This window comes from Sporothrix brasiliensis (genome assembly GCF_000820605.1).
Source record: "Sporothrix brasiliensis 5110 chromosome Unknown Cont18, whole genome shotgun sequence".
Classification (NCBI taxonomy): Eukaryota; Fungi; Ascomycota; class Sordariomycetes; order Ophiostomatales; family Ophiostomataceae; genus Sporothrix; species Sporothrix brasiliensis.
The window spans coordinates 699,658-727,344 of NW_024467137.1; the positions used below are offsets into that span (position 1 = coordinate 699,658).

The following is a 27,687-nucleotide window of genomic DNA, read 5'->3' on the forward strand; positions in this document are numbered from 1 at the left end:
TCGTGTCTTCTTATTCGCCGCCCCTTTTGTTTCCCGTCGTTGTATTTTATTTTTTTCGCCTCTTTGTTCTTCTTGGTATTTACTCCTTCGTTTGTATGAATTTCGCCGCTGACCCGCTGTTCCTTCGGCCGATCCGCAGTGCAACCAATAATACGAAAAAGACAACAGACGAGACAAATAGACAATCGAGTCGAGAATCAAAGGCCCAGGTATCCAGAGGAGTGGTGAGGATGAGATGGCCTGGGGACGTCGGACCGAGGTGAGAATGGGGCCCCTCTCGTTCCGAGAAGGTGCAGGGCCGAGGTGAGCCTACGCCGTCCAAAGAGCGAAGAGTCGCAAGGCCAAGATGTACGACGGATGCGACGCGCGCGCGTAGGGCTGTGGTAGTGGTGTTGTAGGGGGGCTGCAGGCGTGGTGTGTGTGCTGGGCCTTTGGTTGACTCCGCAGTTGTCGTCGCAGTCGGAACGACGCACGTCGTATTGGTAGGCGAGCGGAAAAGCAAAATGCAACAGCACGGCAGATGTCGCCAGGAGTGGAATCAAATCGAATTAAATACTGAGTGCGACGTTGGGCTACGTGTGGGATGTAGGACGATTGATGTACCAAGTACGACTAACGACGTAGTCGTCCTGATAACATAATGTACTTCGTATTGCAGAGGACCGCGAACAGACGGATCATGATCTGGTGTCAATCAATGTAGTTAGATCCATGGATCGAGTGCGTCTTTGTGCATGGTTTAGATCCGTTTGGGGAGTCGCGGGGAGCGAGGCCAGCTGAAGACGGTACCAGGACGTCTGCTTTCCACCCTTTGCCAGGGGCCCTCGGGCCCAATGGTCCGCGGGCATGCCGTGGATCAGTTGAGTAGTTGAGTTGACGAGGGATGACAGAATCAGACAAAGAGGCAAGACCAAAGAAGAACAAACCGATGGGCTGGTCTGTCTCGGTCTGGCTAGACTGGACCACGCCGGACCAGAGCCAGCTGCAGTCTGCTAGATGTGTTGCTTGATTGAGCTTGGGCCGGATCGACGGCGCATCCGTCCTGTTTTGTCTTGCATGCAGGCGCAGGGTGCAGGACGATATGTCGTCGTGCAGAGTCGGCGTGGGTGGAGTGTGGTTAGGTGCAGATTCAAACTCAAATCAAAATTCCAATTCCGCTGCAGACACTCCACACTCGCCACGCCACTTGCGAATCCGCACAGAGCCGCCAGCTGGGTTGTGCTGACTTGTGCTGAATCGAGCTGAGGCGTGCTGGGTTGTCCAGATAGAGTAGAGCTGGATGCAAGCCCTTCCAGTTCAGCGAGTCTCGTGATTCTTGTCCGTAGCGAGCCAACCAGTCAACGTGTCGAGGTCGCAGACACAAGACGTATTGCAGGATGATCGCAAACATACGACGGAGCATGTCCAAGTACGATGCGGTGGAATGTCACTCGGGACAGTGGACAGGGTTCTGGGATATGGAATTCGGCATGTCAGAAAGCGACGCACATCACGCGCGCAGAAAAGGTTGTGGCCAATGTAGCCGTCGAATGATCATGCTGACACGAAACGCCCGTCAGATTGTCTATACGGGACCTGAGGGACGCCGGTGCGAGGGACGCCGGACGTTTCTCTCCTCTTGAGCGCCTTGAATCATGTTGACTCTGTATTTCGTAGAATCCCTGCAAACAACAAACAACAGCGTAAACACCAATTTGCATCCTCACCACACCACCAATCACTCTTCTTCCCACCGGCGATCCGTCCAAACCCACTCCCTCCAATTTGACAAACACATGGCTTTTCTTATTCACCGCTCCCTCTGCCGTTGACCGCATCTTTTGTCTGCGTCCACTCTCCCCTCAATATTGTCCCTCCGTTTTCCCCTTTGGGCTCTGTCCATTGCCCATCGCGCCGTTCCCTGCGTTCCATGCCTGCTTCGATGCGCCCCTGACGCGCTATTGGGTGATGTGCAGCGCTCCATGCGCATCACCAGAGCTGAGATCAACCTGTTTTCGGCTGCAGATGTATCCGTGTCCTTGCATCGGGAGCAGATCAATCCGATTCCCTGTCGCAGGGCCTGGTCTCCCGCACTGCCATTGGCCCGCCAGGCGACGAGCCGACAAACTATTGCCATACCTCTGCTGAAACCATCCACACAGGCAACCACTTACAGCCGACGCCAGCCCTGTCTGCATCTGGGCGTGGACGGGAGAGATGGTGATCTTGTTCTTTCGCTATTTGCTCGTTCGCTCTTTGGTGTCTCTACGCCCTAGCGGTTAGTGGCAAACTATGACGCTAGTGGCCACCCAAGCCGGGCATGCTCAGCTGAGGTTGAGTTTCGCCCAGGGCTGTTGTCTCTGTCGTTTGCCGGCTTTAGGCTCGTCATTGCTGTTTTTAGCTGCCAGGTCCCACTTTCCTCCCCCAACCGGGCAGTCCGTTCAGCTGGGCCGGGCAGCTTTTAGGGCAGCTTTTAGTGGGGCCTCAGCACGTTCTGGTTCAGGCCTCTTTTTCTGCATCTCCATCTCGATGCGACATTCTTCTTGTTCTTGGATGGCTCTTCCAGCTCGATCGGCGCATCCACAGCCTTCGACGCTTTCGATCCCCATTGCATGCATGCAGGATACTGTACCCATGGACCGCCCAGCTGATGGCATGACCAATTCTCAATGGGCTGTCCGACGGTCCACTAACATCGCCAACGTCGACTGTGTCTACTGATGCAGTCGGGCCCTGCATCAATCTTCAATCGTGCCGCATCCCAGCTGGACATCAAATATCACCTGCATCACAGTCACAGGGATCCCATCGCGTCAAGTCACGCCCAGTACAGAATACACGATGCTGGTTCCAGATCCAGCTCGCCCCTCCGCGATCGGATAGCTGAAGATGCAGCCTCTTGATCCACTGCAGCGGTCTGCCCTCGTTTGGAACGGGCCAGTCCATGTCCGGTTCGGCGGCTTGCCCGATTCAGCTGGCCTGGCCTGTATGCATAGTAAACCGTAATCACGCCGCTCGTCGAATTTCTCTACTGCACAAGTAAACATATGAATATGCATCAACTGCTATAGACGAGTAGACGAGCAATGCTCGTATTGTTCATTGCTTATGCTTGTAACTGTGCCTGTGCCGGTTTTGCTCTTTGCTCCCAACGAGCACCCAATTGCCAAAAAAGACCGAAGAAGAAAAAACGAAAGAAGAAAAAGAAAAACTCCAAATCCCTATGTACAGTGACAGCACGACGTAAATACAACAAACAGCAGCGTAGTCACAGTCACACCCTATAATGCCGCGATCTCCATAGCATCCACCGCCTCCACTGCCGCCACACCGCCGCCGCCGGTCCGCAGACTATCGCTGGCCTCTTCCTCCATCATGGCAATCATGCCGTCCAGGTTTTCCTCGAGACTCTCCGCCTCCGGCCCCAGACAGCTCCGCAGCAGCCGCCGGTACTTTTCAATGTTGTCGCTCGTGCCCACCGCCGCCAGCGCGTCCACGTAGTCCTCCTCGGCCTGCTTCTGCTCGGCCGCCAGCTGCCGCAGGTCGGCCGCCAGCGCCTGTCGCGCGGCCAGCGAGTCGTCGTGGCCGTTCGCCCCGTTTGTTGCGCTTTTTGTGCTCGTCAGCTCCTGCTCGGCGTCCGCGTCCAGGGCCAAGCGGTTCCGCCGCGTCAGCAGCGACGCCAGCTGTTTCTGCGACGCCTCGGCCTCCAGCGCAATCTTGGCCGCCACGTCGTCCGCCTCGATGCGCGCCTCGAGGTCCGCCGTCTCCGTCTTCACCGCCAGCAGCTCGCCCTGCGCGTTGTCCAGGATCTGCTGCGCCTCCTTCTCGGCGTCGGCCTTTTCCCGGAACTCCTCCTCGTAGCGCGTCGAGAGGTCCTGGAACTTGTCGAGGACCAGCGACGTGATGCGCGACTGCACCGTGTTGGCCGCTTCTGACTGGTACGAGACCGCCGCCGCCGCCAAGGCTTTGCTGGCATATGTCCCGGCCCCAAACGACGACACGCCCAGACCACCACCGCCGGCCGCACCGTCCAGCCCGTCGTCCCGCAGCACGCCCGGGCGCCGCGTCGAGTCGGGCGCAAACGGCGACGACGACCGCTGCATGTGGGCCGCGCCGCCCAGGCCAGCAGCACCACTGCCGCCGCCGCCTCCACCGCCCAGCATGCCCCCCGCGGCACCGCGTGCCTTCTTGCTGGCGTTAAAGTCCTTGATCAGGTCCTCGGCCCGCACGCCCTCGTGGTTGGGAATGTCCGTCGACGCGCCGCGGCCCAGCAGCGCCCGGATGCACTTGCTCGCGTGCTTCATCGCCGCCAGGTGCACCGCCGTGTTGCCGTCGTTGTCCTGCGCGTCGATGAGCTGCTGCACAAAGTGGGGGTCGTGCGTTTCCTGCAGCCGGTTCAGGATGTTGTCCAGGTAGTAGCGCGCGCACGACTGGCTCGTCACGCGGCCGCTCTTCATAATGGCGGCGTGGTGGATGATGGTGCACCCGGCATTGTCGCGCGCGTCGACCGTCTCGAAGAGCTCCTTCATCACCGCCGGGAACGTCTGCTTTTCGTAGCAGTTGGTAAAGCTGACCGCCCGCATAAAGGGCGTCTCGCCGCGCTCGTTCTGCACATTGAGCGTGGCCCCGAACCGCTTGAGCTGCTTCACCACCTCGACGTCGCCCATGGCGCACGCCCAGTGCAGCGCCGTGTGCCGCTCCGTGTCAATCACCCAGTTGGGCTGGAAGTTGGTCGGCGGGTCCGGCCGGATCGCCGGCTGCTCGTTGCGCGACAGCAAAAAGTAGTCCAAGAGCTCGTCGCCGTACACCGAGTGCTGCTGCTCCTTCATGTCCTGGATCATCTCCTCTCGCTTGCGCTTGCGCTGCTGCTGCGTCGACACCGATTGTGCCTGCGACGGCCCCACCGAAAACTGGGACAGGTCGTTGTGGTGCAGGTCGTCGTCGGCTGCGTACGACACCGACGCAACCGTCAGGTTGTCCGGCGTGTCGTCGTCGCCCATCGCCACGTCTGCCCCGTCGACCATCTCTTCGTGGATCGGCGGCGGCGCCGTCCACTTGGGCACCGCCGGCCGCGCGCGGGGTGCCTTGGGCTTGCTCGTGTGCCGCGGGGCCGGTGGCGGGCTGACGTCGCCGGGCGTAAACTCAAAAATGGGCCGCAGCCGGTCGTACACGTTGTTGCGCTGGGCCAGCAGCATGCCGCTCTCCAGCGGGATCCATGTGCCCTGGTATTTGCCGTAGCCGCCCTGGATCTTCTCGTGCACGTCCTTTTGCACTTCGCGCTCCAGAATTCGTGTGCGCAGCGGCTTGTCGAACCCGGCCGCCTTCAGAATGTGTGTTGCATTGATCCAGTCGTCATGCCGCCGGCGCATCACATGCTCTTTCAGGTCGACGCCGAACTGGTACTCATACACGGGGATCTAGGACAGGGGCAGGGGGGCAGTTAGTTTCCAAGTGCGTTCATGACAGTGGCAGATAGACAATCAATAGGCCAACAGGTAACAGGTCAGCATCATACACCACTGTATGTCGCGCTGTACACGCCGGGCTCCTTTGTCGCCATCGTGGGCGACGGTCCTGAGGACGGCAAAAGGAGAGGTGAGGGATGAAAGACGGAGGTGGCGACGGGTGACGTCGAGTCGGCACGGAGCGTTCACAATGGAGGCAAATGAGGGGAGTCGCCGAGATCGGGTTTTGATCGAAGATGTCGTCGGTTGCCAGGATCGAGAACAGCGAGGGCAGCAGGAATGGATGTCGATGTACGAAAAGCAAACGATTGAGAAATATGACAAGTGAATGGGCCAGTACGTCGTAAGTGTGTCATGCGCGGCTCGGGCAAGAAAAGGTCTAGGCGTGATCTCGTTCCTCGTTTTCGACCAGGATTCGGGAAGGGAAGCGAAAAGAGGAACGCAGAGAGACGCGTAGAGTGGCAGAGAGAGAATGGGGAGACGCGTGCCGACGCGCGAAAATCAATTAAACCTGTAGTCGAAGCCTGAGGCAGAGATTCTGGGGGAACGGAATCAGGGAACAGCGAGGCCATTTAGGGCAGGTGCGCAAAGTGGGCCGCACAGCTACGCGTCCAGGGCGCGTCGCGTATTACATAATCCGACTTTCACTTCGAATAGCCACCGACGTCGACATACATCGCCTATGGAAGATCGCAATAGAAGTGGTTTTTGCAACCAAAAGAATGGGAGTTCATGTTCAGTCACGCACGTGGCATTATTGCGTTGAATTACGGGATACTTGTCAGGTGCTGCGTATGGCAATACTGACAAACACCCACCTCATATCCAAATTGCCCATTGGCAAGCATCACGATAGTCGACGTTAATCTCTCCACCTCATGCTTCCTCAGACAACTATCATCACTTCCATAGATTGTATCACTTGGTCTACCGCATTCTAGCTCTTGGGTATAATTGGTACCACACATGACAGACAAAATTGCACGAGCGTGCAGCCCGTCCAACGCACACATCACGCCTCCCATGGTTCGCCGCGCGCGCCACAACCCCCCTAGCCAGAGAGCTCGGCTCCGTGACTCTGCTGCGAGTCCCGCATGGCCTCGGCCTCCTTGGCTTCCAGCGCGCCCGGTTCCGTGGGGTCGACGCCCGCGCGCATGGCCTCCATGGCCTCGCCCGCCGGGCCCGTGAACCACCTGTGCGCCCACAGCACCCAGCTGCCAATGGCAAAGATGCCGATGATGCCGACAGCAACCACGGTGTAGTTGAGCGTCTGATCGGTCACGGGGTTGGTGGTGGGCAGGCAGAACACCACGGAGATGCAGCCGATCCAGGCACAGGCACCGGCGGCAATGGGCCGGCTGAAGATGCCCAGGTTAAAGGGGCCCTTGATGGCGACAAAGGACGTGTGCCAGATGAGGCCGATCAGAATGGGCAGGCCATAGCTAATGTACAGGCCAATGGTGGCAATGGACGTGGCGGCGGAAAACGCGACGGTCGAGCCCAGCGAGGGCAGGGCCAGGATGAAGGACAGCAGGGCGGCGAGCCAGACGGTGCGCACGGGCGACTGGAAGCGGCGGTCGACGCTGTGGAAGAAGGGGTGGATGCCGCCGTCGCGGGCAAAGGCAAACATCATGCGGCTGTTGCTGGTCATGCTGAAGAGGCCGCAGTGCCAGACGCAAATCATGATGATGATAAAGACGGCCAGGGCGCCGTCCTCGCCAAAGACGTCGACAAAAATCTGCAGGACGGGCTGGCCATACTGGCTGTTGATGGTGCCCGCAAAGTCCTGGACGCTGAACAAAAAGGCCATGAGCACGAAGAAGCCAAAGAGCGCGCTGAAGCCGACGCTGGACACGACGCCAATGGGCGCGCTCCACGAGGCGTTCTTGGTCTCCTCGCTCAGATGCGCCGACGCGTCGAAGCCCGTCAGCGTGTACTGCGACAGCAGGGCGCCGCACAGCGCCACGTAGGCCGGGCTCGCGCGGATGCTCCAGCCGACCGTGTCCAGGCCGGTGCCGTCGTAGAACGTCTGGAAGACAAACGAGGCCGGCTGGTGTGTGGGTGCCTTGGCCAGCACGGCAATGCAGATGGCGCTGACGCCCGCCGAGTGCAAAAAGATGGACGTGTTGTTCAGGTATTTGAGTACGCGCACGCCAAACGTGTTGACCAGCGCGTGGGACACGAGAATAGCGGCGTAGATGCCAATGGTCTTGCCCGCGGTCGGCGTGTAGGTGGTGCTCTTGACGCTCGCGGCCGTGGCAATCAAGCCGGCGAGACCAAACGAGATGCCCGTGGTGACGGCGACCTGGCCAAGCAAGTTGAACCAGCCAGTCAGCCAGGCGGCAAAGGGCGACCAGCGCGGCGGGGCCAGCAGGGCCGACCAAAAGTACGGGCCACCGCTCGTGGGGATGGCCGACACGATCTCGGCCATGGCGATGGCGACGAGCATGGTGAAGAAGGAGACGAGGATCCAGCCGACAGACATGACTGGGGGACACGTGTGTTAGTGGATAGAATATGGGTGGGGGATGCGTATGAAGGGCGTGAGAGACGACGCTTACCTGCCGGGCCGCCAGTGTTGAGGCCATAGGAAAAGAGGGTCGTCAGGCCCGTAATGACACTGATGATGGAAAACGACACGCCAAAGTTGTGTGCCAGGCCCCAATCGCGCCGCAGCTCCTGCTTGTAGCCAAAACTGGCCAGACGATCTTCGTCCTGCTCGGCGACCGTGTTGGTCGGCTGGCGCTCAAGCACAGCTCCGTCGGCCATTTTCGCAGCCGCGATGCAGTTGTCGTATGTCGTAGTTGAGGGAGATAACGGCCAAAGCGTCCGACGACCTGTGTCGCGTGATATGTCGCTCAGCAGATAAGGGAGTGCCGCGGTCGCAATCGAAAATCAGGTTGGTGACGATACGACTGTTTCAGAGGACAACAACGACAGTGTAAAGTTGACCCCGCTGAAGACAGACACTCTTTACAACCAGGCAAGCAAGTCAACAGTCCGAAAACGGGCTCGCAGACAAGGCACGTCAGCAGGCGATCGTTTGTCTTTTATGCTTATCCACGCCAGTTGCCAGTTGTGACTCTGCACGATAACCAGCAAGAAACTGGCCACTGGGTGAGCTTGGCAAGATAAAGACGGCAGTCGGGCGAGTCGAGACTCTGAGGCAAAGTTGCCTTGGTCGGAACGAATCTAAGACCAAAAGGAACAAAAGGAACCGAAAGATGGGGTAGTGTCGCGCGAACGAGCCAAAGCCATCGCTCTAACAACAAGCGTCCGGTTATCAGTGGACTCGCTAGACGAGAAGACGAGGGGGGTGGCCTGGCTCGGATGCAGATACGGAGTGGAGGTGGCAGAGTCGATGGCGCTGTGCTGTGACTGGCTGCGAACCGGGCGTGGTTTCCATTTGGTGGCTCGATTGTGTAAACATTGCTGTTGCCGGCAGTTCCCTTCAGTGATGCTGTGCTTGGTTGCTCTTTCCTTGTTGGCCCTCGCTGTCTCTTGTCGCCTCTTGCTGCAGCCCGTCGTCATAAAGGCAGTCACGCCTCCAAGCTGACGTCCAAAGTCCCCACGTTCCCACGTCCCCTCTTTCCACATTCTGTTGTGCACGCGCCCAGCCTCTGGGGCGTTCCGCCGTTGCAGCACTATCCTTCTTTTTTTATGGCCATTCCCTTTCCATCAATGTACGACGGCATCGCCGCCAATGTCGTATCTTTGGCAATCAGTGGCTACCGAGATGTCAGACCGGGTTTATGACTGGCTATGACGGAGCTTGGGCGAATGCGGACAGTCGAAGCGACGCCGAGGTCCGATACTGAGGTGAGCTAAACTGAAAATACGACCTTTTATGTTGGTCGTACAACGAACTTATCTGTGGGGCAAGTCAAGTCCTCTCCCCAGAAAGGAAGGTCACCTACGAAATTTGAAAATGAAGCACATCTCCCTGTTTGTACGCAGCGTCGCTGGTGCTAACATCTTCTAGGTGGACGGTCCAGACCAAGAGTTGGTGCCGGCAGGCAATGTGGGGTATTGAAGGCTTTGAATGAGAGTCACGTTACTCACAGCACATTTGCACGTGGAGATAACGGTCTCGCTATCAGACTGCGCCGGCCCACTTTAAACTTTTTCTTCCTAGACACCGACCCAGGCCTCGTTGCGCATTGAAGCCGGGCGGCTGTGGTTTGACTGCGTTTACGACTTCCTTCGTCTTACTAGCCCTCGCCGACCGCCATCACACACACTCCTCCACAATGCCCTCTGCAATTGGCCTGCCCTCGCAATACACAATGACCGAACTCGCGGATCGGAAGCGGCCGCGCGCCGACAACGACGAGACACCACGCAAGTCTAAGAAAGCCAAGGAGGGCGAGGCTGACAAGAAGGAGAAGAAGGACAAGAAGGACAAGAAAGACAAGAAGGACAGAAAGGACAAGAAGAGCAAAGAAAAGGACAGCAAAGGGAAGAAAGAGAAGAAGAGCAGAGAAAACAAGGAAACGACGTCAGCATCAACACCAGCACCACAAAGCCAAACTGCAGGCCACCTCAGCCTGCCGTCCGATGATCCGGACGCCGCCGTCTTTCCCTTTTACACGCAGACCGTCTCCCTCTGGGTGCCCCTCTTTCCACTCGGCTTCGACAAGCCCATCACCAGCGCCGCCAGCCAGCATCTGGCGGGCCTCGTCGACCACTACGCGCCGCAGCTCGGCGGCTACCTCTTGGCCTACCGCAACGTCAACCTGTCCGAAACCGCTACCCGTGCCGACCCCCGCAACCCTCCGACGGATGCCACGCCGGCTACGCTCACCTCGATTGACGAGTACGCCGTGGGTTTTGGCTGGATGACAGCCGATGTCGACCTCTTTGTGCCAAGCCGCGGTGCCTGGCTCGAGGGCACCGTCATCCTCCAAAACGAGGGCGCCATTGGCGTCAGCTGCTGGGACAAGTTCAATGCCAGTATTGAGGCGGCACGGTTGCCCACAGGCTGGCAGTACGTCGAGCTGGAGGACGTTGCGGAAACAGGTGCCAGTGCGACAAACGGCGACGACATGGACACTGCCGAGGACGGCGAGGCGCATGGGGCCCCGCCAGGCGCCCCCACAGACACAGAGTCTGTCGCGCCGCTGCAGGCGACGGGGTACTGGGCAGACGCCGACGGCCGGCCGGTCGAGGGCAAGATCCGCTTCCGCATCAAGGACTTCGACGTCGGCCTAGCCGGCGACAACGGCTACATTGCCATTGAGGGCACCATGCTGCCTGCCGACGAGGAGCGTGCACTGAAAGCCAAGGAGCGCGCACGCATGGCCCGTGGCCGCGACAGCTACATTACAGGCCAAAAGGTGCGCCGGCTGCCCGAGTTCAGCATCACGCAGTTTGGCAGGGAGGAGGAGGAGGAAGAGAGCGGGCAGAAGGTGGAGCTGTACAAGGGCAGCCAGCCCGGATCGCCAGAGTAGGGTGTGCATGAGAGAGTGAGAGACAGCATACACGTGTGCTGTCGAGTCGTTGAATTGTCGTTTTATTGTTCGTTTATCCGGCCTTGCATTTGGGTTCTCATTCTACGTTATTTCTGCACATTTCTGCATAACGAAGGCGTCACTCGTTGTTTCAAGGCACAGCGCATTTGCGCCCTATTTGGTCCAGCTCGTTCAATACATTGTGGAATTACCATGAAAGTCTTATGTCTTCCTTGTAATATTCTCATGCTTTCGACATGTTTGCCAACAGCGTTTTGTCAGACACAGATTCCCACTGCACTGCAGTCCGAAAATCTGACTGGAAGTTCTAGGGTTCGGCTTAGGCGTTAGCCTCCGGATAGCGGATGTCTGCCTCCTAGGAGCTTCTGCTTCTGTAGTAGCCGAACTACGCAGTGGGTGGCATGCCGTGCCCCGCTAACATAAAGACGCCATCGACATCGCGTGGAGCTTCACTGCGTCGCCAGTAGTGCTGATTTGGAGCTCACGCCCCTCCAATGCGGGATCGGCGCCGGCAAGGTCATGGACGCCATTAATAAACTTGGGAGCTTCGCGGTTCTTAAACATTTTCCCGGCCAGCGTTTGTTTGCCAGGTTGTCAATGTTTCCTTAGCTCTTGCTCTCTCCTTCTGTCAATCCGACACTCATAAACTGCTTTTCTCGACAACTTGCCTTTTTACCTCCTCACCTTTCGTCATTCCATACACACTCCTCACTTTACAGCCTCACGCTTTGCGCTTCACGCTTCACACATATCCAACATGTCGTTCGCGCCTTCTCGCCTGCTCATCTTTGGCGCCACCGGCGCCATTGGCAAGTACATCACCGAGGCCGTCCTGGCAGCCAAGCCGGCGTTCTCGCACGTGTCCATCTTCACGTCGACCAATACCGCCACCACCAAGCCGGAGCTGCTGTCCCGCTGGAAGGCCTCGGGCGTCTCGCTGTCCGTCGTCGTCGGCGACGTTACCAGTGCCGACGACGTCGCCAACGCCTACAAGTCCGAGAAGCCCGACACGGTCATCTCGGCGCTGGGCCGCGGCGCGCTCCACGTCCAGACCAAGCTCGTCGAGCTCGCCGAGGCGTCGGAGTCGGTCAAGTGGCTGTTCCCGTCCGAGTACGGCACCGACATTGAGCACAACGCCAAGAGCCCCAACGAGAAGCCGCACCAGAACAAGCTGGCCCTGCGCAAGTACATCCGCGAGAACGTCAAGAAGCTGCACGTCACCTACCTGGTCACCGGCCCGTACTTTGACATGTGGGTGGCCTCGCCCACCGACCCCAAGCTGGGCAGGTTCGACGCGGCCAACAAGCAGGCCTATGTCATTGAGGACGGCGAGGGCAAGATCGGCTTCTGCACGATGCTCGACGTCGGCAAGTTCTTGGTGGCTGCCCTGCGCCACCCGCAAGAGTCCTTTGGCAAGGCCCTCAAGGTGCAGTCCTTTGTCGTCACGCCCAACGAGGTGGTCGCCGCGTACGAGAAGCAGACGGGCGGCGACAAGTGGCAGGTCACCAAGGTGCCGCTGGCCGAGCTGCAGGCGCTCGAGGAAAAGGCATGGGCGGACGGCATTCCTACGGCCACGGCCTACACGCTGCGCCGCATCTGGGCCGAGGGCGGCACCCTGTACGAGAAGAACGACAACGAGCTGATTGGCGTCGGCCCCAACGACACGGACAGCCTGGCAACGGCCGTGGGCCGGGCGCTGGCAAGTAACTAAAGAACAGATGGGTGAGAACTGGGGTTGGTGATGTTGGCGGAAGAACTTTGGGCCCAGGGCGTGCTCTAGTGCAAATGAGTAGCGCTGTCCGCTAGTGGAGCTTCTCGCTGGACGCCAGGCACCGTAGCAGTGCCGACGCAAGTTGAAATTCAGTGAATAGTATACATGCAATGGAGAATCAACAAGTAGTACGAAAGTCGTCCGAATTGGAAACTTGTACTCGCTCCGAGCGGTAACCCGTGCAGCCAGTCTTACTGATAAGCTGGCCATCCCATCGAATGCACCTCCAAACTCCAATTGGGGGGCCAGTGGCTTGGCTCGCTGGGGTCGTAGCTTCCCCACGTATCAACTGTATTGGCGCTCCTTCCCCAAATGAATTACCATGCGGCTGATGGTCCGACCAGCTGAGCTCCACATCAAAGATGGGGATCGCTTCACAACAAACCGACACTCCGACACATCCAACATCATCGCCATCACCAGCATCAGCGCCAGCATCATAGCCCCGCACGTTCGTCGCTCGAATATCCATACATTTCGGGTCTGCATTCATCCATTAGTGCACCGATCGCTTCTCCCATCCGCCATGCTTCCTGCCGCGCTGCGGCGCGTCACGGACGGCGTCACGCCGTACTTTTGCCTGCTGCTGGTCGTCGTCACACTCGGCCCGCACCAGTTCGGCTTCCATCTGGCCGAGCTCAACGCGCCCCAGGATGTCCTGACCTGCCACCAACAGGGCATGCCGGCCGGCAAGACCACCGGCACGTCCCTCCCCGACTGCATCCCCATGACAGAGGCCCAGTTCGCGACCGTCTCGTCCGTCTTCACCATCGGCGGCCTGATCGGGGCCCTTGTGGCGGGACCCTTTTGCAGCCGTGAGGGCCGCCTGCTCGCCATGCGTCTGACGGCCGCTGTCTTTTTGCTGGGCTCCGTCACCGAGACGTTTGCGCCGTCGGTCGCTGTGCTCGCCATCGGCCGCGTCCTCAACGGTCTCGGCGCAGGAGCGTCGACGGTGATTGTGCCGCTCTACATCAGCGAGGTCGCCCCCGCGCAGGCACGCGGCTTCTTTGGCGCCTTCACCCAGATCACCGTCAACGTTGGCATCCTGTTCACCCAGACGCTCGGCTTCTTTTTGAGCCACGGCGCGGCGTGGCGGTCCATTCTGGGCACCGGCATGGCCCTGGCCGCCGTCCAGTTCGTGGGCCTGCTGGCCGTGCCCGAGAGCCCGGCCTGGCTGGCGGCGCGCGGCGGCGAGGGCAAGACGGTCGAGGCGAAGCGCATCCTGCAGCGCATCCGGGGCAAGGCCGCCAACTTGGACGACGAGGTGGGCCCCTGGCCAGCCGCTGGCTCTGCCGAGGAACAGGCCCTTCTGGACCAGAACAACGGCGCCGCCGTCGCTGCCGTCCCCGAGCTGGACGAACCTTCCGCGCTGGACGCTACGTCCCTGTCCGGCGGCATCGTCGCCGTTGCGCCGCCCTCGCCCCGTGGCCCCGTCGCCCTGGATGCCAAGCAAAAGGCCCGGGCCCCGGTCGGCTTCTTTGAACTGCTTGTCGACGCCCACTACCGCCCTGCGCTCATCGCCGTCATAGGAATCATGTTTGCGCAGCAGGTGTGCGGTATCAACTCTGTCATCATGTACTCCGTGTCCCTACTCAACGGCATGCTGCCGCTCAACTCGGCCCTCCTCACCATTATTATCTCCTGCGTCAACTTAGTGACCACGATGCTCTGCGCCCCGCTGCCGGACCGCCTCGGCCGCAAGGCGTGTCTCCTGCTGTCGGTCATCGGCCAGGGCTCCAGCGCGTTCGTCCTTGCCTTTTCCATCGTCTACGGCGTCAAGATCTTGTCGGCGTTTTCGGTGCTGACGTTTGTCGCCTTTTTCGCCGTCGGCCTGGGCCCCGTGCCCTTCATTCTGGCGGCCGAGCTCGTCGGTCAGGAAGCTGTCGGAGCGACGCAGTCGTGGGCGCTGGGCGCCAACTACGTGGCCACCTTCTTGGTCGCCCAGTTCTTCCCCCTCATCAACACTGCCCTCAACAACCGCTTTGGCGGTGCTGGCTGGGTCTACTTTTTGTTTGCCCTCTTCGCCGCTCTCTCCACCGTCTTCTTTTGGTTCTATGTACCGGAGACGAACGGCAAGAAGGACGCCGACGAGGTCTGGGGCCGCACGTCGCGCATTGACTAGCAGCCTGGGCCTGGCGACCGGACGAGCACGGCCTAGTCTTTGGGCTTTGTACCCGACCTCTGATGTACCCGAGTAGTCGGCTTTATGCTTTGTCTGTTTTCTATGTGCTTTTGTGGTTGGCATACCATTGTTTTATTATACAGTTTAGGAAAGTCCAGGGTCTTATGTTTATGGCTAGCGATTGTGTTTGGCGCCGGGGGTTCAATCGGAAATGGTTATTATGGTTCGCCCAAACCTTCGCTTCCGCTATAATCGTGCCGTATGCCACATTCACGCCCGGAACAAGCGGGCGTTCTTGACGGCCTGGTCCAGCAGACCCGCACCGGCCTTGACACCGTCGACGATGAGAAGGCGGTTGCCCGCCTCGGCGCCGTACTGCTCCCGCGCCGCGTCGCGGATGATCTCTTCCAGCCCAGCCATGCCGGCGCAGCCCATCACCACGCAGGCCACATCCGAGCTCGCCAGCAGCTGCTTCGCCGCCGTCTTGAGCTTTTCCCGAATCACCTCGGGCGACACGCCGCCGTGGAAATCGCCCGCATTGAGGCCGGTCGAGTAAATGCCGGCAAACTTGCCGCTGCGCGCCGTTTCGTGCTGCTCCGCTCCCAAGTACGCGGCCGCGCCCGCCGTCAGGTGCTCCTCCCAGAACTTGCCCGTTGTCACAACGCCCCATGTCTTGAAGGCCCCGGTACCGTTGCTCGTACCCAGCGCATACGGCGGCAGCAGCGACAACGCCGTGAGGATGCTGGCCTCAAAGATGCCCGTGACGACGACGCCACGGTCGGCCAGCAGGTCGCTCAGCTTGGCCACCAGCGGATGGACACTGAAGCAGGCGACGAGGATTGCGTCGTAGTTCTGGGCGGCATGCACGAGATCAAAATCGTCCAGCACGACGGCCGTGCTCTTTTCGAGGTCGTCGCCGTCGTTGATGCTGGCCGGACTGTCCTTGGGTGCCGTGTAGGTCGAGAGTTGGATTGACTTGTGTTGTTAGCAGGACTTTCTTATGAAGGGCAAAAAGGTTTTCTAGGAATATCGAATTAAACTGTAGACTCTGTGGCTACCGTGTTTTCAATTTCATTTGCTGGAATACATCGTCGCAAATGTTTTCACTCTTATGACGTTTTCTTACAGCATTTTGCTCAAGAAAATCGACACGTAAAAATAAAAACAAATAAAAAATCCCAGGTCGAAAATCTCGGCTCACAAAATACATAAAATAAGAGCCACCCACTGCAGAACGGAAATCAAGACGACACAACACGTCACTCACCGTGGGAAGGTCGATGCTGCGAAGGGCCTCCTCGACGCCATGCGTCATGTCGGTCGACGAGTTCGGGTTGAGGACGAGAATCCGCACTGTGTCCTTTGGAGACGCCATGTTGTTCGAACAGGGAAGGTCGGCCAGTGGCCGATTATTAACAAAATGAGCGCGCTTCTCAGTTAAGAACGATGACTTCTCACGTATTCAAGCGCCGATATTTTATGTCATGATAATCGTACTTTGGGTTTCCTCGGTATTTCCCGATTCATAAGCGTGGGGCATCCGTAAGGGTCTCTTAATAGCGCTCGTCAGCGACTTTCGGTACGTAGAGCAGATATGTCTAGCTTCCCTGATTGGGGCGCATGCATTCAAACAACCCACAAAATGTCACGTGCGTGGATTTGCTTTGACGAAAGAGCTTCCCCACCGAGCTTGTCGGCGCTCTGAGCTTCTCCACGCAACTGTTTAACTTCATTCGCGATCGCTGAACGCACCTTTGCACCGTTCATTCATCGCACCCCGGGCGGACCTTCGACCTTCTTTCCGCTCGTGTCCACCATCGTGGTCATCAAACAGTAGGTGGTTGTATTTTGGTGAAAGGTAAGCAGACACGAGCAACTGCCCTGGCAACGGTTGGCCAGCCACTCTCATTCACTACACCCATATCCCACCAGTCGACTCCGGGAAGTCAATATATGCATGCGGTGGCATGTCTCTGTTTTTTCTCCCACCATACCAGACACCACTAGACACAACAATCAACCACAAACCGCCCCCGATGGCTCGCCCAAACTCCAATAGAATGCTCGCTAACCTGCGTAGCGATCTCGGCATTGCCTAGGAATCGGAACCCGAGTCGCAGAGCGGGGAGGACGCACACGTCGCCGCCATGTCCTCGTCACGAAACCGCACCGGCCGCTCGGGGCCCAACCGCGGCAGCCAGCAGGGCGAGGAGTACAACCTGTGGCAGAGCATCAAGGACGAAATCCGCAACCACGTTGAGTTGCAGAACGCGGACAACGACGGCCTGCGCAAGATCATCGACCAGGACACGCGCATGCACGAGAGCGGCGACACCATGGACGCCGAGGCCGAAGAGAAGCAGCAGGAGGACCTGTTCCGCAAAGGGGTGCGCACGTCTGACGCCGTGCAGGACAACCTCAAGCGCGTGCTCGAGAACCTGGAGCTGCTGCGGACGATCCAGAAACTGAAGGAGGACGAGGCCGATGCGAAGCAGGGCGCCACGCCGTCGCGGTCGAGCCTCTTGAGCGGCGGCTCGTCGTCGCGCAGCACGGGCCGGACCAGCACGCGCGAGCGGGAAAAGGAGCGCGAGCGAGAGCGCGAGCGCGAGCGCGAACGCGACCGAGACAAGGAGCGCGACCGCGAGAAGGAGCGCGAGAAGGAAAAGGAGAGGGAGCGGGAACGGGAAAAGGAACGGGAAAAGGAGCGGGAGAAGGAGAAGGAGCGCGAAAAGGAAAAGGAAAAGGCGCAAAAGGAGAAGGACCGCGAGCGCGAGCGGGAAAAGGCAGAAAAGGAACGAGAAAAGGAGCGCGAGCTGGAGCGCGAGAAGGAGCGCGAAAAGGACCCGTACGAGTTTGAGGGCCCCGGCGACGAGATGGACATGGAGCCGAGCCAGGGCAGCGGCAATGGCAATGGCCACGGACGCAAGAGCGGTGCGGGCAACGGAAACGACCGCGGCGACCGCGGCGACCGCGGCGACCGCTCGTCCCACGCCCGCGACAGTGTTCCGCCTCGTGGCGGCGACCGCGACACGGCCTCGTCGGTGAAGGCGGACAGCGTCGAGCCACAAGGACCGGGCAGCGCCATGACGTCGGCGGCACAGCGGTCACGCGTCATGTTTGTGAAGGGCCAAGACGTTGTGTTCAAGCCCAAGCCGGCCAACCTCAACGACTCGGCCGAGTGGTTCCTGGGCAAGGTGCAGCAGGTGCTCGGCGAGGGCAAGTCGCGGCGCTACAAGGTCAAGGACGAAGACCCGGACGTTGCGCCGGAGCAGCGCCAGGAATACCGGACCAGCGCCAGCAACATGATCCCGCTGCCGCCGCCGGGCCAGGACCTGACGGAGCTCGAGGCCGGCCGCACCGTGCTCGCCCTGTACCCGGACAGCACGACCTTCTACAAGGCAGAGGTGATGAGCACGGACAAGGCGACGGGGCGCGTGAACCTGCGCTTCGAGGGAGAGGAGAACTCGGGCACACTGCAGGAGGTCGAGCGGCGCTTTGTTGTCGAGTACCGGAACTAGGCGGCGAGTGGTTTGGGGGCCTGTTGTTGGGCCATTGGTTACAGTGGTCCGTCGTTGTGTGCTGATTCTGTCGTTATCAATGTGTTTTCTAGGGATGGCACGGCGCAATGGCTTTGGGTGGGCACTTTATTTGCTTATTGGGACACGAGAGGTTTGGATATTGAATACCCAGGAAAGGGATCCGGGACGGTACAGCTTTGTTTGTCACGCGAGAGTATATTCAAATGGAAACCCAGATCGAGTTTGCTGTGGACTGTACTCAGTAGGTGTTTACATATGTTTCAACGACGTCGTGCACCGTATCAAGGTCCTGTAAGATACTACGTCTGCTAGCAGTGCGTTTAGCACCGGGGTGTTCCGTAACTTTAATTGTGCTGCAAGACTCTGTCGTTGCATGTGCCAGTCGGCTTCCCACTGTAATTTCAGTCTGCTGCTGCGACAGTCCCCTAAAATTGCGCCTACAGCGTTGTAGCCTCTGAGGCTCTTCACTCACCTTACGGCCAACCCCACTTGACCCCTGGAACGCTTTGGCGCTTGGACGCTTTGGGGTGCGTGTGCCGTGCACAACGGTCAGGGGCAGGAACGAAGGGAAGGCGCACCTGCCACCTGTGAGCCGGGCGGCCCACCTTCAGTCGACTGCCAATTTAACAAATTCCCCAGAAAAAGCAAGAAAACAGGTGAACCGCAAAAAGGAGGGAGCTTTCACCAAAGCGGAACAGAAAGAGGAAAAGAAAACACGAGACAACAGCAAAGGAAAACACGACGAGGCTGTGACGAGACAGCGATCTCATCTGCAACCACCACGACACGACTCCGATCCCCAATCGCCGATCCCATTGCGCGCCCCCTTTTCCGTCTTTTGTTGTCGCGCGACCGGACGACCGCGACGTTATTGTGTGGACTCGACAGATATCCAGAGTAGACGTTCCTTTCTTGGTTGTTTCGCTTCTGCGACTGCCGCCGCTCGAGGTACGACTCTCTTTGCGCCTCCGCCGCCGGTTCCTTCGCAGCATACGCTCGAACGCGCGCAAACGTAGACGCGACGACCTCGCGCTCGACCGCCTTGGACTTTCTCGACAACTCTCTCTGCACCCCCCTCCCTCCGCCTTGATACCCCCCTCCCCCCTGCCACCGTCGCACGATCACACAGACATCCGTCACCATGGGCGGCCAGTTTTCCAAGATGATGGGCAAGATCTTCGGATCCAAGGAGATGCGCCTGCTGATGCTGGGCCTCGACGCGGCCGGCAAGACGACGATCCTGTACAAGCTGAAGCTGGGCCAGGACGTCACGACCATTCCCACCGTCGGCTTCAACGTCGAGACTGTGACGTATAAGAATGTCAAGTTCAACGTCTGGGACGTCGGTGGCCAGGACAAGATTCGGCCTCTCTGGAGACATTACTTTAGCGGTACGTCAGCCCCGCCCCTGCGTCCTCTGTCTGCTCTGTCTGCTCTGTCTGCTCTGTCTGCTCTGCCTGTTCTGCCTGTTCTGCCTGTAACAGGCGTACTAACTTGCCCAGGAACCCAAGGTCTCATCTTCGTCGTCGACTCGTCCGACCGGGCACGCATGGACGAGGCCAAGCAGGAGCTGCACCGCATCATCAACGACCGCGAGATGAAGGACAGCCTGCTGCTCGTGTTTGCCAACAAGCAGGACCTCGACAACAGCATGAAGCCCCAGGAGGTCACCGAGGCGCTGCAGCTGTCCAAGCTCAAGGACAAGATCTGGTACGTCGTGCCAAGTTGCGCCACCACGGGCGAGGGCTTGCTCGAGGGCCTGGCCTGGCTGTCCAACAACGTCAAGGCTCCGCCGGCGCCGGCCAAGAAGTGAGGGCGCCATCCGCGGTGAAGACGGGGAAATGCATGGTGGATGGTGATCTATTGTGGTCGTATGGTCTATGTATGGCTTTCTAATATGCTCCCGTTGTTGTTGCCCTTCACTCTGACCTGTCCTGTCTGCTCGCCTGTCCCGTCTTGGCCTCAAAGCCTCATCCGGTCTACTCTCTACTGCTCCGATCTTCTGCCCCCTATTTTCCCACAATGTCAGTTTGATTTTGCTATTTCGCGTCTGCCTCGCTCGATTTGTTCTGTTTCCTTTTTTTCTGGCTCTTACTTTCTTCCTCTTGTTCCTTTTCTGTACTGGGTGTTGCGTCGGGAGATGGATAAAAAGGGTATACTCAAGGTGCGAGGCTGCCTCCAGGCTGCCTCTAGGCTTGTCTTGTCCCGCACCGCATTCTTCGTGTTGTTCGATTTCTTCAGTCTACTCCGTGTACCGCGTAGTACTCCGTACCCTTTTATAGATACCTCGTAATTCGACCTTGTTGCATCTTTTAAAAATGATTGAATTTCAGCATCCTATTCGTCAAGAAGTAGTAAGGGGACAAGCAAAAAGAAAATAAAATCAACGCAACACCAAAGAAACCAGACGCAAAGGGGTATAAGAAAGGGGCACAGTAGAAGAAAGCATAGCAGACATGCGACATATGGCATGCGGCATACAAAACAAACAACACCAGGACACCGGGGACCTCCAGGATTATTCCTTTACCCGTTTGCTTGCCCGCACAAGAGAGTCGTCTGGCAGCCCGCTCCGCTTCGTCCCGGGGAGGCTGCTCGTGCGAATGTCGTTGTCGTCCTGGCTGACGCGCCGGTGCGGATACTCGGTCTTGAGGCCTTCGAAGCAGTTGCTGTGCAGCGCGTCGCCGCTCGTGAAAAAGGGGTGCTCGAGCGCCGCCTCGGCCGTCAGGCGCTTTTCGGGGTCGTACTCGAGCAGGCCGGCGAGCAGCGAGAAGCCGTTGGCGCCGAGGCTGGCCAGCGACGACGGGTTGGCATGGGCCGCGGCCGACGGCGGCAGCGGCGCCGATGTCTGGCCCTGGCTGATGGTGCTGTAGTACCACTTTTCGAGGTTGCCGGACGACGACGACGACGACGATGCGTGGTGACTGTGCTGGTGATGGTGGCTGCTGAGCGTGCTCAGCTGCTGGTACTCGGGCATGTTGGCCAGCAGCGGCCACCGCTCCTTGGTGGGCAGGCCCATGATGTCGACAATCTTTTGCATCTGGTTGCGCTGGAAGGGCACCGTCTTCTTGGAGTCCATCTTGGCCTCCTCGCCCTTGAAAATGGGCCGCAGCGACAGCAGCTCGGCAAAGATGCAGCCAATGGCCCACATGTCAATGGCCGGCGTGTAGTGGCGGGAGCCCAGGAGCAGCTCGGGCGCGCGGTACCAGATCGTCACGACGACCTTATCGCCGGAAAAGAGCGAGTGCAGGGGCTTGTAGAACAGGCGCGCCAGCCCCAAGTCGCCAATCTTGACCTGCCCGGCCGACGTCACCATGATGTTGGCCGGCTTCAGGTCGCGGTGCAGCACCCAGTTGGTGTGCAGGTACTGGCTCCCGTTGAGCAGCTGGAACATGATGCTGCGGATGGTCGACGCCGGGATCGGGTGGCGCGGCTGCTGCGTGTGGTGGTGGATGATTTGGAGCAGGTCGTGCTCGGCGTACTCAAAGACCATGAAGATGCACTTGTCCTCGAGGATGATCTCGACGAGCCGGATCACGTTGTAGTGCGACAGCTCGCTGCACAGCGCCATCTCGCGGATCGCCGACTGGCTGATGCCCGTGTACGTGACCTGCTCGCCCTCCTTGTCGGGCTTGAACTTCTTGATGGCAAACTCGCCCGGCATCCCTTGGCGGCTGACGGCTTTGTACACGCGGCCGTATGTGCCGCTACTAATGAAGCCGATCACGCGGTACTTGTCCGTCACCCGCACCTTGCTCTGGTAGCCGACGTAGCCCACATTGCGGTCGACGGTGTCTGAGGGGCCACGGACGCCGGGTTAGCTACATCACCACGTTCGGGCGTCACCGGGACAAGGACTCACCTTCAAAGGCCTGCTGGACACTCCGCTTAAGAGCATGTGTGCGCATCGCTGAGCCCGACGCCGGCCCTGACGTGCCCGTCGGCGGGTTTGTGTGGCTCATCTTGGGACGGGGAGAGATAGATTGAGATGCCGATAAGCGATGCCGATCGACGGTTGATGGAAGGACGATGGCACGAGGGAGATGCGATGCCGAGGTCGCCCTGGGCGGCTCTATGAGCAGCCGTCGATGGACCGCATGGGCGCTGAGATGCGAGGGCAGAAAGAAGGCTGACGCAGTGCGGTGTCAATCGGGGATGTGCGGAGGGCTTTGTCGTAACAAGGGAAGTCGTCACTCTGTTGTCGGAGTGAGCGTCGTGGCGGATGTCGGCGATGCTGGAACGAGGTGGAGAAGCGGCTGGCGATGACGGACGCCAGTGCCGTTTATCGATTTTTAGCGGGGTGGGGTTTGGAGGCATGCGCTATGGCTGACAAAATGGCGCGGGTTTGAGATCGCCGTCAGCGCTTGGCTTACAATTTACAGGGTAGTATGGGACGAGCTTTAGGCGAGGTTACAGAACATCTTCAGCGCATAATGGCGACAATCACACTGCGAACACTGCGGCATCACGATATGCAAAGAAACTTGATTGTGCGGCGACAGGTCGCCTTTTCGTCTTGACAGCACATAAAGAACCAGTTTCACACGCGCAATGCAGCCGCCGCCCGCCTATAAACACCACATCCTTTCACTCTCTATCGCGGCCCTAGCTTCTCTAGCACGCGGGCACCCTGCTCCTGCCACTCCGCCTTTGTCACCCACATGGACTCCTTGTCGGCCATGATGTTGGCGAGCACGGCGCCGCCCAGGAACACCATGTGTCGCCGGCGCGGCGGGTCTTCTATTCGCACCTTGAACTTGCTCAGGCGCTCCGGGTTGCCGCCCAGGACGCGCGTCAGCCACAGCTGCTTGAGCTCCTTCTCGAGGCGCGAGGGCAGGCCGGGGTACATGCTGCTGCCGCCCGACAGCACAATGGCCTTGAAGAGCGACGAGCGCACGTCGACGTCGGCCTGCTGGATGGTGTTGAACAGAAACTCGGCCATACCGGGCTGCTCGCAGTCGACGAGGTGCGGCTGGAACAGGCACTCGGGCGCCTCGAAGCGCTCGCTGCCGACGCGGATGACGCGGCCGTCGGGCAGCGTGTAGCTCTCGACGAGCACGGTGGTGTCCTCGCTGAGGCGCTTGTCGAGCTCGAGGTCGTAGCTGACGTAGCACAGCTTCTCCTTGATCTGGCGCACCGTCTCAAAGTCGGCCGTGCGGTTCAGGGCGTAGCCGCGGCGCAGCAGCAGCGCAATCAGGTTCTGGGTGACGTCGCGGCCGGCCACGTCGAGGCGGCGCGTCAGGTGGTTGAGCACGACCGACTCGTAGACGGGCACAATGTGCGTGACGCCGTCGCCCGAGTCGACGACCACGCCCGACGACAGGCCCTGGGCGTAGAGGGCCAGCACGGCCTGGATGGCCACGTAGACGCCGCCAAAGTTGTAGCGGTCAAACATGACCTCGCACATCTGCTCGCGGTTCTTGAGCGGGTTCATGGGCGGCTCGGTCAGCAGGATCTTGCGGTCCGTCGTGTCGATCTGCATCTTCTCGTAAAAGGTGTAGTCCCAGAGGTGCTGCATGTCGTCCCACTTCTTGACGATGCCGTTCTCCATGGGGTAGCTGATCTGCAGCATCGTGCGCGCGGCGGCGGCCTCGTCGCCGCACATAATGTCCTTGATGACCAGGTCATTGTCGCCCTTTTCTTCTGTGCGCAGGATGGGCCGGCCGACGATGGAGGGGTATTGGAATTCAGGGAAGTTCTGCGCGGCATAGCCGACCTTGAGGAAGCCCGTGCCGCCATCAAGGACTGGACAGGTTAGCAGGGGCCAGAGTGAGAGTCGAAGACGGGCCACGGGAGGGACAATGGTAGGTGCGAGGCGGGTGACGACAGCGCCGATGGCGATGTTCCCAGAGGAGGGGAGCTCGGATGCTCAGGCGCGGAGGGACAGACCAACCCCACAACAACAGCCACGGCGATCCAAAGATCCAGTCTATACGTACCAATCGGGGGAGGTGACGCCATGGTGGTAGAATGTGCGGCACACGCGGTCGGAGAGTGATGTCGAGAGTCGCAGGATGTCGCTTTGCCTTGCGCTGGCGATGTGCGGCAGGGAGGACGATGGAAGCCACTGCAGCGTCTCGGAATGGCTGGGCGGGTTGGTCCTGGGATGCTGACGTTGAATTAGCGGGGTCGGGGGCGCAGCTCCAGATAAAGCGAGTGGAATGCGCCTGCCTGCCGCACGTATAGTGTGAGTGGCACGTGACAAGCCGTGTGCTGCCATACTAAACTGTCTAGTTAACTTCCAGTAAACAACAGGGGCAATGTGTGCGTACAAATTGGTGAGACGACGAACTGTAAATATGCCATAATTGACGAATATAGAATTTCTGAGAAATTAAACAAAAGAAAGAAAAAAAAAAGAATCAATAGATGGCTGAATTAGCCAGTGTAGAAATTACATATGTCAATGTCGAACCCGTTTGTCCTACAAAGCTTATACCGCATGCAAACATCGGGCAAGAATAGTCTCCTCATGCGACTTCCACCAAAAACTCAAGCTCCCACACAACCCACACCACGCTACACGCTACACGCCGTATCGTCCGCCACCCTGCCAGCACTGCGTCATCGCGTCGCGGTCCGTGTACGTGTAGGTCTGCGTCTGCCCGACCCAGACCGTGGCCCACGTGTTGTACGTCTCGTAGTGCACATGGTACTGCGTCTGCGCAGGGCCCTGGTAAAAGTACGTGACTGTCGGCACGTCGTCGTCGTCGTCGCAGACCGTTTCTGCCGGCGGCTCAAAGGTGCTCGTGACGGTGTAGAAGTTGTCCTCGGTGCTCGTCGGCGTCTCGGCCGTGGACGTGACGGTGACGGTGGCCGTGTACGTCGTCTCGACGACAGTGCTCGTCACATCCTGGATCTTGAGAAGGGTGCGCCGAGCCAGAGCAGGCGCCGGCGTGCTTTGGGGCACGCTGTCGACGCCCTCGGTGGCATCCGGCCTGTGACCGCCGCCGCCACCCCGTCCACCGCCATTGTTACCGCCGCCGCCTCCTCTGTTACCGCCGTTGTTTCCGCCGCCGTTGTTGCCGCCGCCGCCACCACCCCGTCCACCACCATTGTTACCTCCGCCGTTGTTTCCGCCGCCTCCTCTGTTGCCGCCATTGTTGCCGCCGCCGCCGCCGCCTCCTCTGTTACCGCCGTTGTTGCTGCCGCCGTTATTGCCGCCTCCGCCACCTCCTCTGTTACCACCGTTGTTGCCGCCGCCGTTATTGCCGCCTTCACCGCGTCCATTTTTCCCTCCACCTCCTCCACCCCTGTTCCCTCCATTGTTTCCACCGTTGTTCCCTCCGTTGTTCCCTCCGTTGTTGCCACCATTGTTGCCTCCGTTGCCGCCTCCCCTGTTACCGCCATTATTCCCTCCGTTGTTGCCTCCGTTGTTCCCGCCACCTCCTCCGCCCCTGTTCCCTCCATTGTTACCCCCGTTGTTACCCCCGTTGTTGCCTCCGTTGTTCCCGCCAGCTCCTCCACCCCTGTTACCTCCATTGTTTCCACCGTTGTTCCCGCCTTCGTTACCGCCATTATGGCCGCCGCCATTCTCACCGCCCCTATTACCCCCGTTGTTCCCTCCGTTGTTTCCACCTCCGTTGTTGCCTCCATTGTTGCCTCCGTTGTTGCCTCCGTTGTTGCCTCCTCCGTTGTTGCCGCCGCCCCTGCCTCCTCCATTGTTGCCTCCATTGCCTGGCTGCGACGTTGATCGAGGGGGATCTGGCTGACGGGTGGTCGGGTTCGTGTGGGGCGGGTCGGGCCTGCGGGTAGACGACGGCGGAGGATCGTTGTGGCGTGTCGACGACGGTGGAGGATCGTTGTGCCGCGTTGAAGATGGTGGCGGGTCATTGTGCCGGGATGACGATGGAGGGGGTCATTGTGTCTAGACGAAGACGGAGGAGGATCGTTGTGGCGTGTCGACGACGGCGGGGGGTCATTATGGCGAGTTGATGACGGAGGAGGATCATTGTGTCGGGTAGATGACGGAGGCGGATCTTCGTGCCGGGTAGATGACGGAGGCGGGTCGTTGTGGCGTGTTGACGACGGAGGGGGGTCATTATGCCGAGTAGATGATGGCGGTGGATCGTTGTGTCGCGTTGACGATGGAGGTGGGTCATTATGGCGTGTGGATGACGGTGGAGGATCGTTGTGACGCGTGGATGATGGAGGGGGGTCGCTGTGCCTGGTTGACGACGGGGGAGGATCATTGTGCCGGGTAGATGATGGAGGCGGATCGTTGTGGCGCGTCGAGGATGGAGGCGGGTCGTTGTGCCAAGTTGACGACGGAGGCGGGTCATTATGACGAGTGGACGACGGGGGCGGCGGGTTGCGGTGGCGTGACGTCGTCGACTTGGGCGGGATCGTGTGGGGCCGCGTCGGCGTTCTGCTCGGCCGCGTGTAGACCCAGCTGCTGCTTGTGTACCAGGGCCGGCAACCGTCGCAGTTGGTGGGCCGCGACGTGGGCGGCGGCGGACGATCCACGGTGGGCGAGCGCCAGGTTGCGGGCCAGTGGCAATATGCGTCGACCTCGACGGTGGTCTGGTAGTAATTTGTGACGATACCGGCAGTGACCCATCGCTGGATGACGGTGTCAATGACGGACGTGGGACCGGGAACGTAGCTGATAATGGTCTGCGTGGGCGCGTCACAGTCGGAGGTGACGGTTTCGGGGTAGCCGATGACGGTCTGTGTCTCGACGACCTCGTTGATTTGGGCTGGGCGTGTTAGAACGGTAGGTTGGAGGAAACACAAAAAGCAAAAGAAGGTGGCCAGGGGGACGTACTGATCGCTGTAGGCGTCACAGTGACGCCAACCGTCTCTGTGGGCGTGACAGTCACCACGACAAGGCCTTGGTTGCCAACCGTGATCTGGAACTGCCGCTGCGAGGCAAACTCAATGTCGGTCGACTGCAGGATGATGGTGTACTGGCCTGTCACCATCTGGTCGTACGTGAGATTGCTGAGCTTGTTAGCAACGGCGAAGCGCATGGCAAACAGACCACGAACTCACCACTGAGACGCCTGCTGGCTGTCGTCGGGCTGCGACTCAATGTCATCGCAGGCATACTGGTTGCCATTGGGATCGATGAGGATGGGCGTGACAAAGCCGTCCTGGCAGCCCTCGAACGAGGAATGGAAGGTAAAGTTCAGCTGCGAGCTGCCGTCAATCAGATACGAGCCTCCGTCGGTGTAGTCGAGGCCCATGCAGCCGCATTGCTGGGAGTAGACCGAGGCCGTAAACAGCAGTGCCGCAAGCGGCAGCGCAAATGCAAAGCGTGCCATGTCCGTGTCGCTGGCGTCAAGGCCCGATATCCAGTCACGAGACGAGAGGACGGAAGCAAACGACGAGAGAAGAC

General features: G+C 59.4%; 11 protein-coding genes across 11 annotated transcripts; 5 read left to right on the forward strand and 6 right to left on the reverse strand.

The window, feature by feature from the left end:
- Positions 1-3,260: 3,260 nt before the first annotated feature.
- SPBR_01400 (uncharacterized protein) lies at positions 3,261-5,539 on the reverse strand (the record flags this gene model as incomplete). Its single annotated transcript, XM_040759711.1, has 2 exons — positions 3,261-5,396; positions 5,495-5,539. The coding sequence occupies 2 exons, from the start codon at positions 5,537-5,539 to the stop codon at positions 3,261-3,263; spliced, it is 2,181 nt and encodes a 726-aa protein (XP_040619191.1).
- Positions 5,540-6,495: 956 nt separating this feature from the next.
- SPBR_01564 (APC amino acid permease) lies at positions 6,496-8,213 on the reverse strand (the record flags this gene model as incomplete). Its single annotated transcript, XM_040759874.1, has 2 exons — positions 6,496-7,931; positions 8,006-8,213. 2 exons carry the CDS (start codon positions 8,211-8,213, stop codon positions 6,496-6,498), a joined length of 1,644 nt encoding a protein of 547 aa, XP_040619192.1.
- A 1,517-nt stretch (positions 8,214-9,730) lies between these two features.
- Positions 9,731-10,894, forward strand: SPBR_01819 (RNA polymerase 1 subunit; the record flags this gene model as incomplete). The annotated part of the gene is made up of 1 exon (XM_040760129.1): positions 9,731-10,894. One exon carries the CDS (start codon positions 9,731-9,733, stop codon positions 10,892-10,894), a length of 1,164 nt encoding a protein of 387 aa, XP_040619193.1.
- Positions 10,895-11,672: 778 nt separating this feature from the next.
- On the forward strand, positions 11,673-12,626 carry SPBR_01917 (isoflavone reductase family protein; the record flags this gene model as incomplete). The annotated part of the gene is made up of 1 exon (XM_040760227.1): positions 11,673-12,626. The coding sequence occupies one exon, from the start codon at positions 11,673-11,675 to the stop codon at positions 12,624-12,626; it is 954 nt and encodes a 317-aa protein (XP_040619194.1).
- Positions 12,627-13,212: 586 nt separating this feature from the next.
- Positions 13,213-14,808, forward strand: SPBR_01622 (uncharacterized protein; the record flags this gene model as incomplete). The annotated part of the gene is made up of 1 exon (XM_040759932.1): positions 13,213-14,808. One exon carries the CDS (start codon positions 13,213-13,215, stop codon positions 14,806-14,808), a length of 1,596 nt encoding a protein of 531 aa, XP_040619195.1.
- Positions 14,809-15,078: 270 nt separating this feature from the next.
- Positions 15,079-16,183, reverse strand: SPBR_01845 (uncharacterized protein; the record flags this gene model as incomplete). The annotated part of the gene is made up of 2 exons (XM_040760155.1): positions 15,079-15,783; positions 16,076-16,183. The coding sequence occupies 2 exons, from the start codon at positions 16,181-16,183 to the stop codon at positions 15,079-15,081; spliced, it is 813 nt and encodes a 270-aa protein (XP_040619196.1).
- A 772-nt stretch (positions 16,184-16,955) lies between these two features.
- On the forward strand, positions 16,956-18,326 carry SPBR_01719 (saga complex component; the record flags this gene model as incomplete). The annotated part of the gene is made up of 1 exon (XM_040760029.1): positions 16,956-18,326. The coding sequence occupies one exon, from the start codon at positions 16,956-16,958 to the stop codon at positions 18,324-18,326; it is 1,371 nt and encodes a 456-aa protein (XP_040619197.1).
- A 1,162-nt stretch (positions 18,327-19,488) lies between these two features.
- SPBR_02034 (ADP-ribosylation factor 6) lies at positions 19,489-20,160 on the forward strand (the record flags this gene model as incomplete). Its single annotated transcript, XM_040760343.1, has 2 exons — positions 19,489-19,738; positions 19,850-20,160. The coding sequence occupies 2 exons, from the start codon at positions 19,489-19,491 to the stop codon at positions 20,158-20,160; spliced, it is 561 nt and encodes a 186-aa protein (XP_040619198.1).
- Positions 20,161-20,865: 705 nt separating this feature from the next.
- On the reverse strand, positions 20,866-22,309 carry SPBR_01681 (cyclin-dependent kinase 8/11; the record flags this gene model as incomplete). The annotated part of the gene is made up of 2 exons (XM_040759991.1): positions 20,866-22,142; positions 22,210-22,309. 2 exons carry the CDS (start codon positions 22,307-22,309, stop codon positions 20,866-20,868), a joined length of 1,377 nt encoding a protein of 458 aa, XP_040619199.1.
- A 632-nt stretch (positions 22,310-22,941) lies between these two features.
- On the reverse strand, positions 22,942-24,308 carry SPBR_01722 (actin-like protein 2; the record flags this gene model as incomplete). The annotated part of the gene is made up of 2 exons (XM_040760032.1): positions 22,942-24,092; positions 24,287-24,308. The coding sequence occupies 2 exons, from the start codon at positions 24,306-24,308 to the stop codon at positions 22,942-22,944; spliced, it is 1,173 nt and encodes a 390-aa protein (XP_040619200.1).
- A 565-nt stretch (positions 24,309-24,873) lies between these two features.
- SPBR_01329 (uncharacterized protein) lies at positions 24,874-27,613 on the reverse strand (the record flags this gene model as incomplete). The annotated part of the gene is made up of 4 exons (XM_040759640.1): positions 24,874-26,092; positions 26,227-27,046; positions 27,115-27,290; positions 27,342-27,613. 4 exons carry the CDS (start codon positions 27,611-27,613, stop codon positions 24,874-24,876), a joined length of 2,487 nt encoding a protein of 828 aa, XP_040619201.1.
- Between the last annotated feature and the right edge of the window lie 74 nt (positions 27,614-27,687).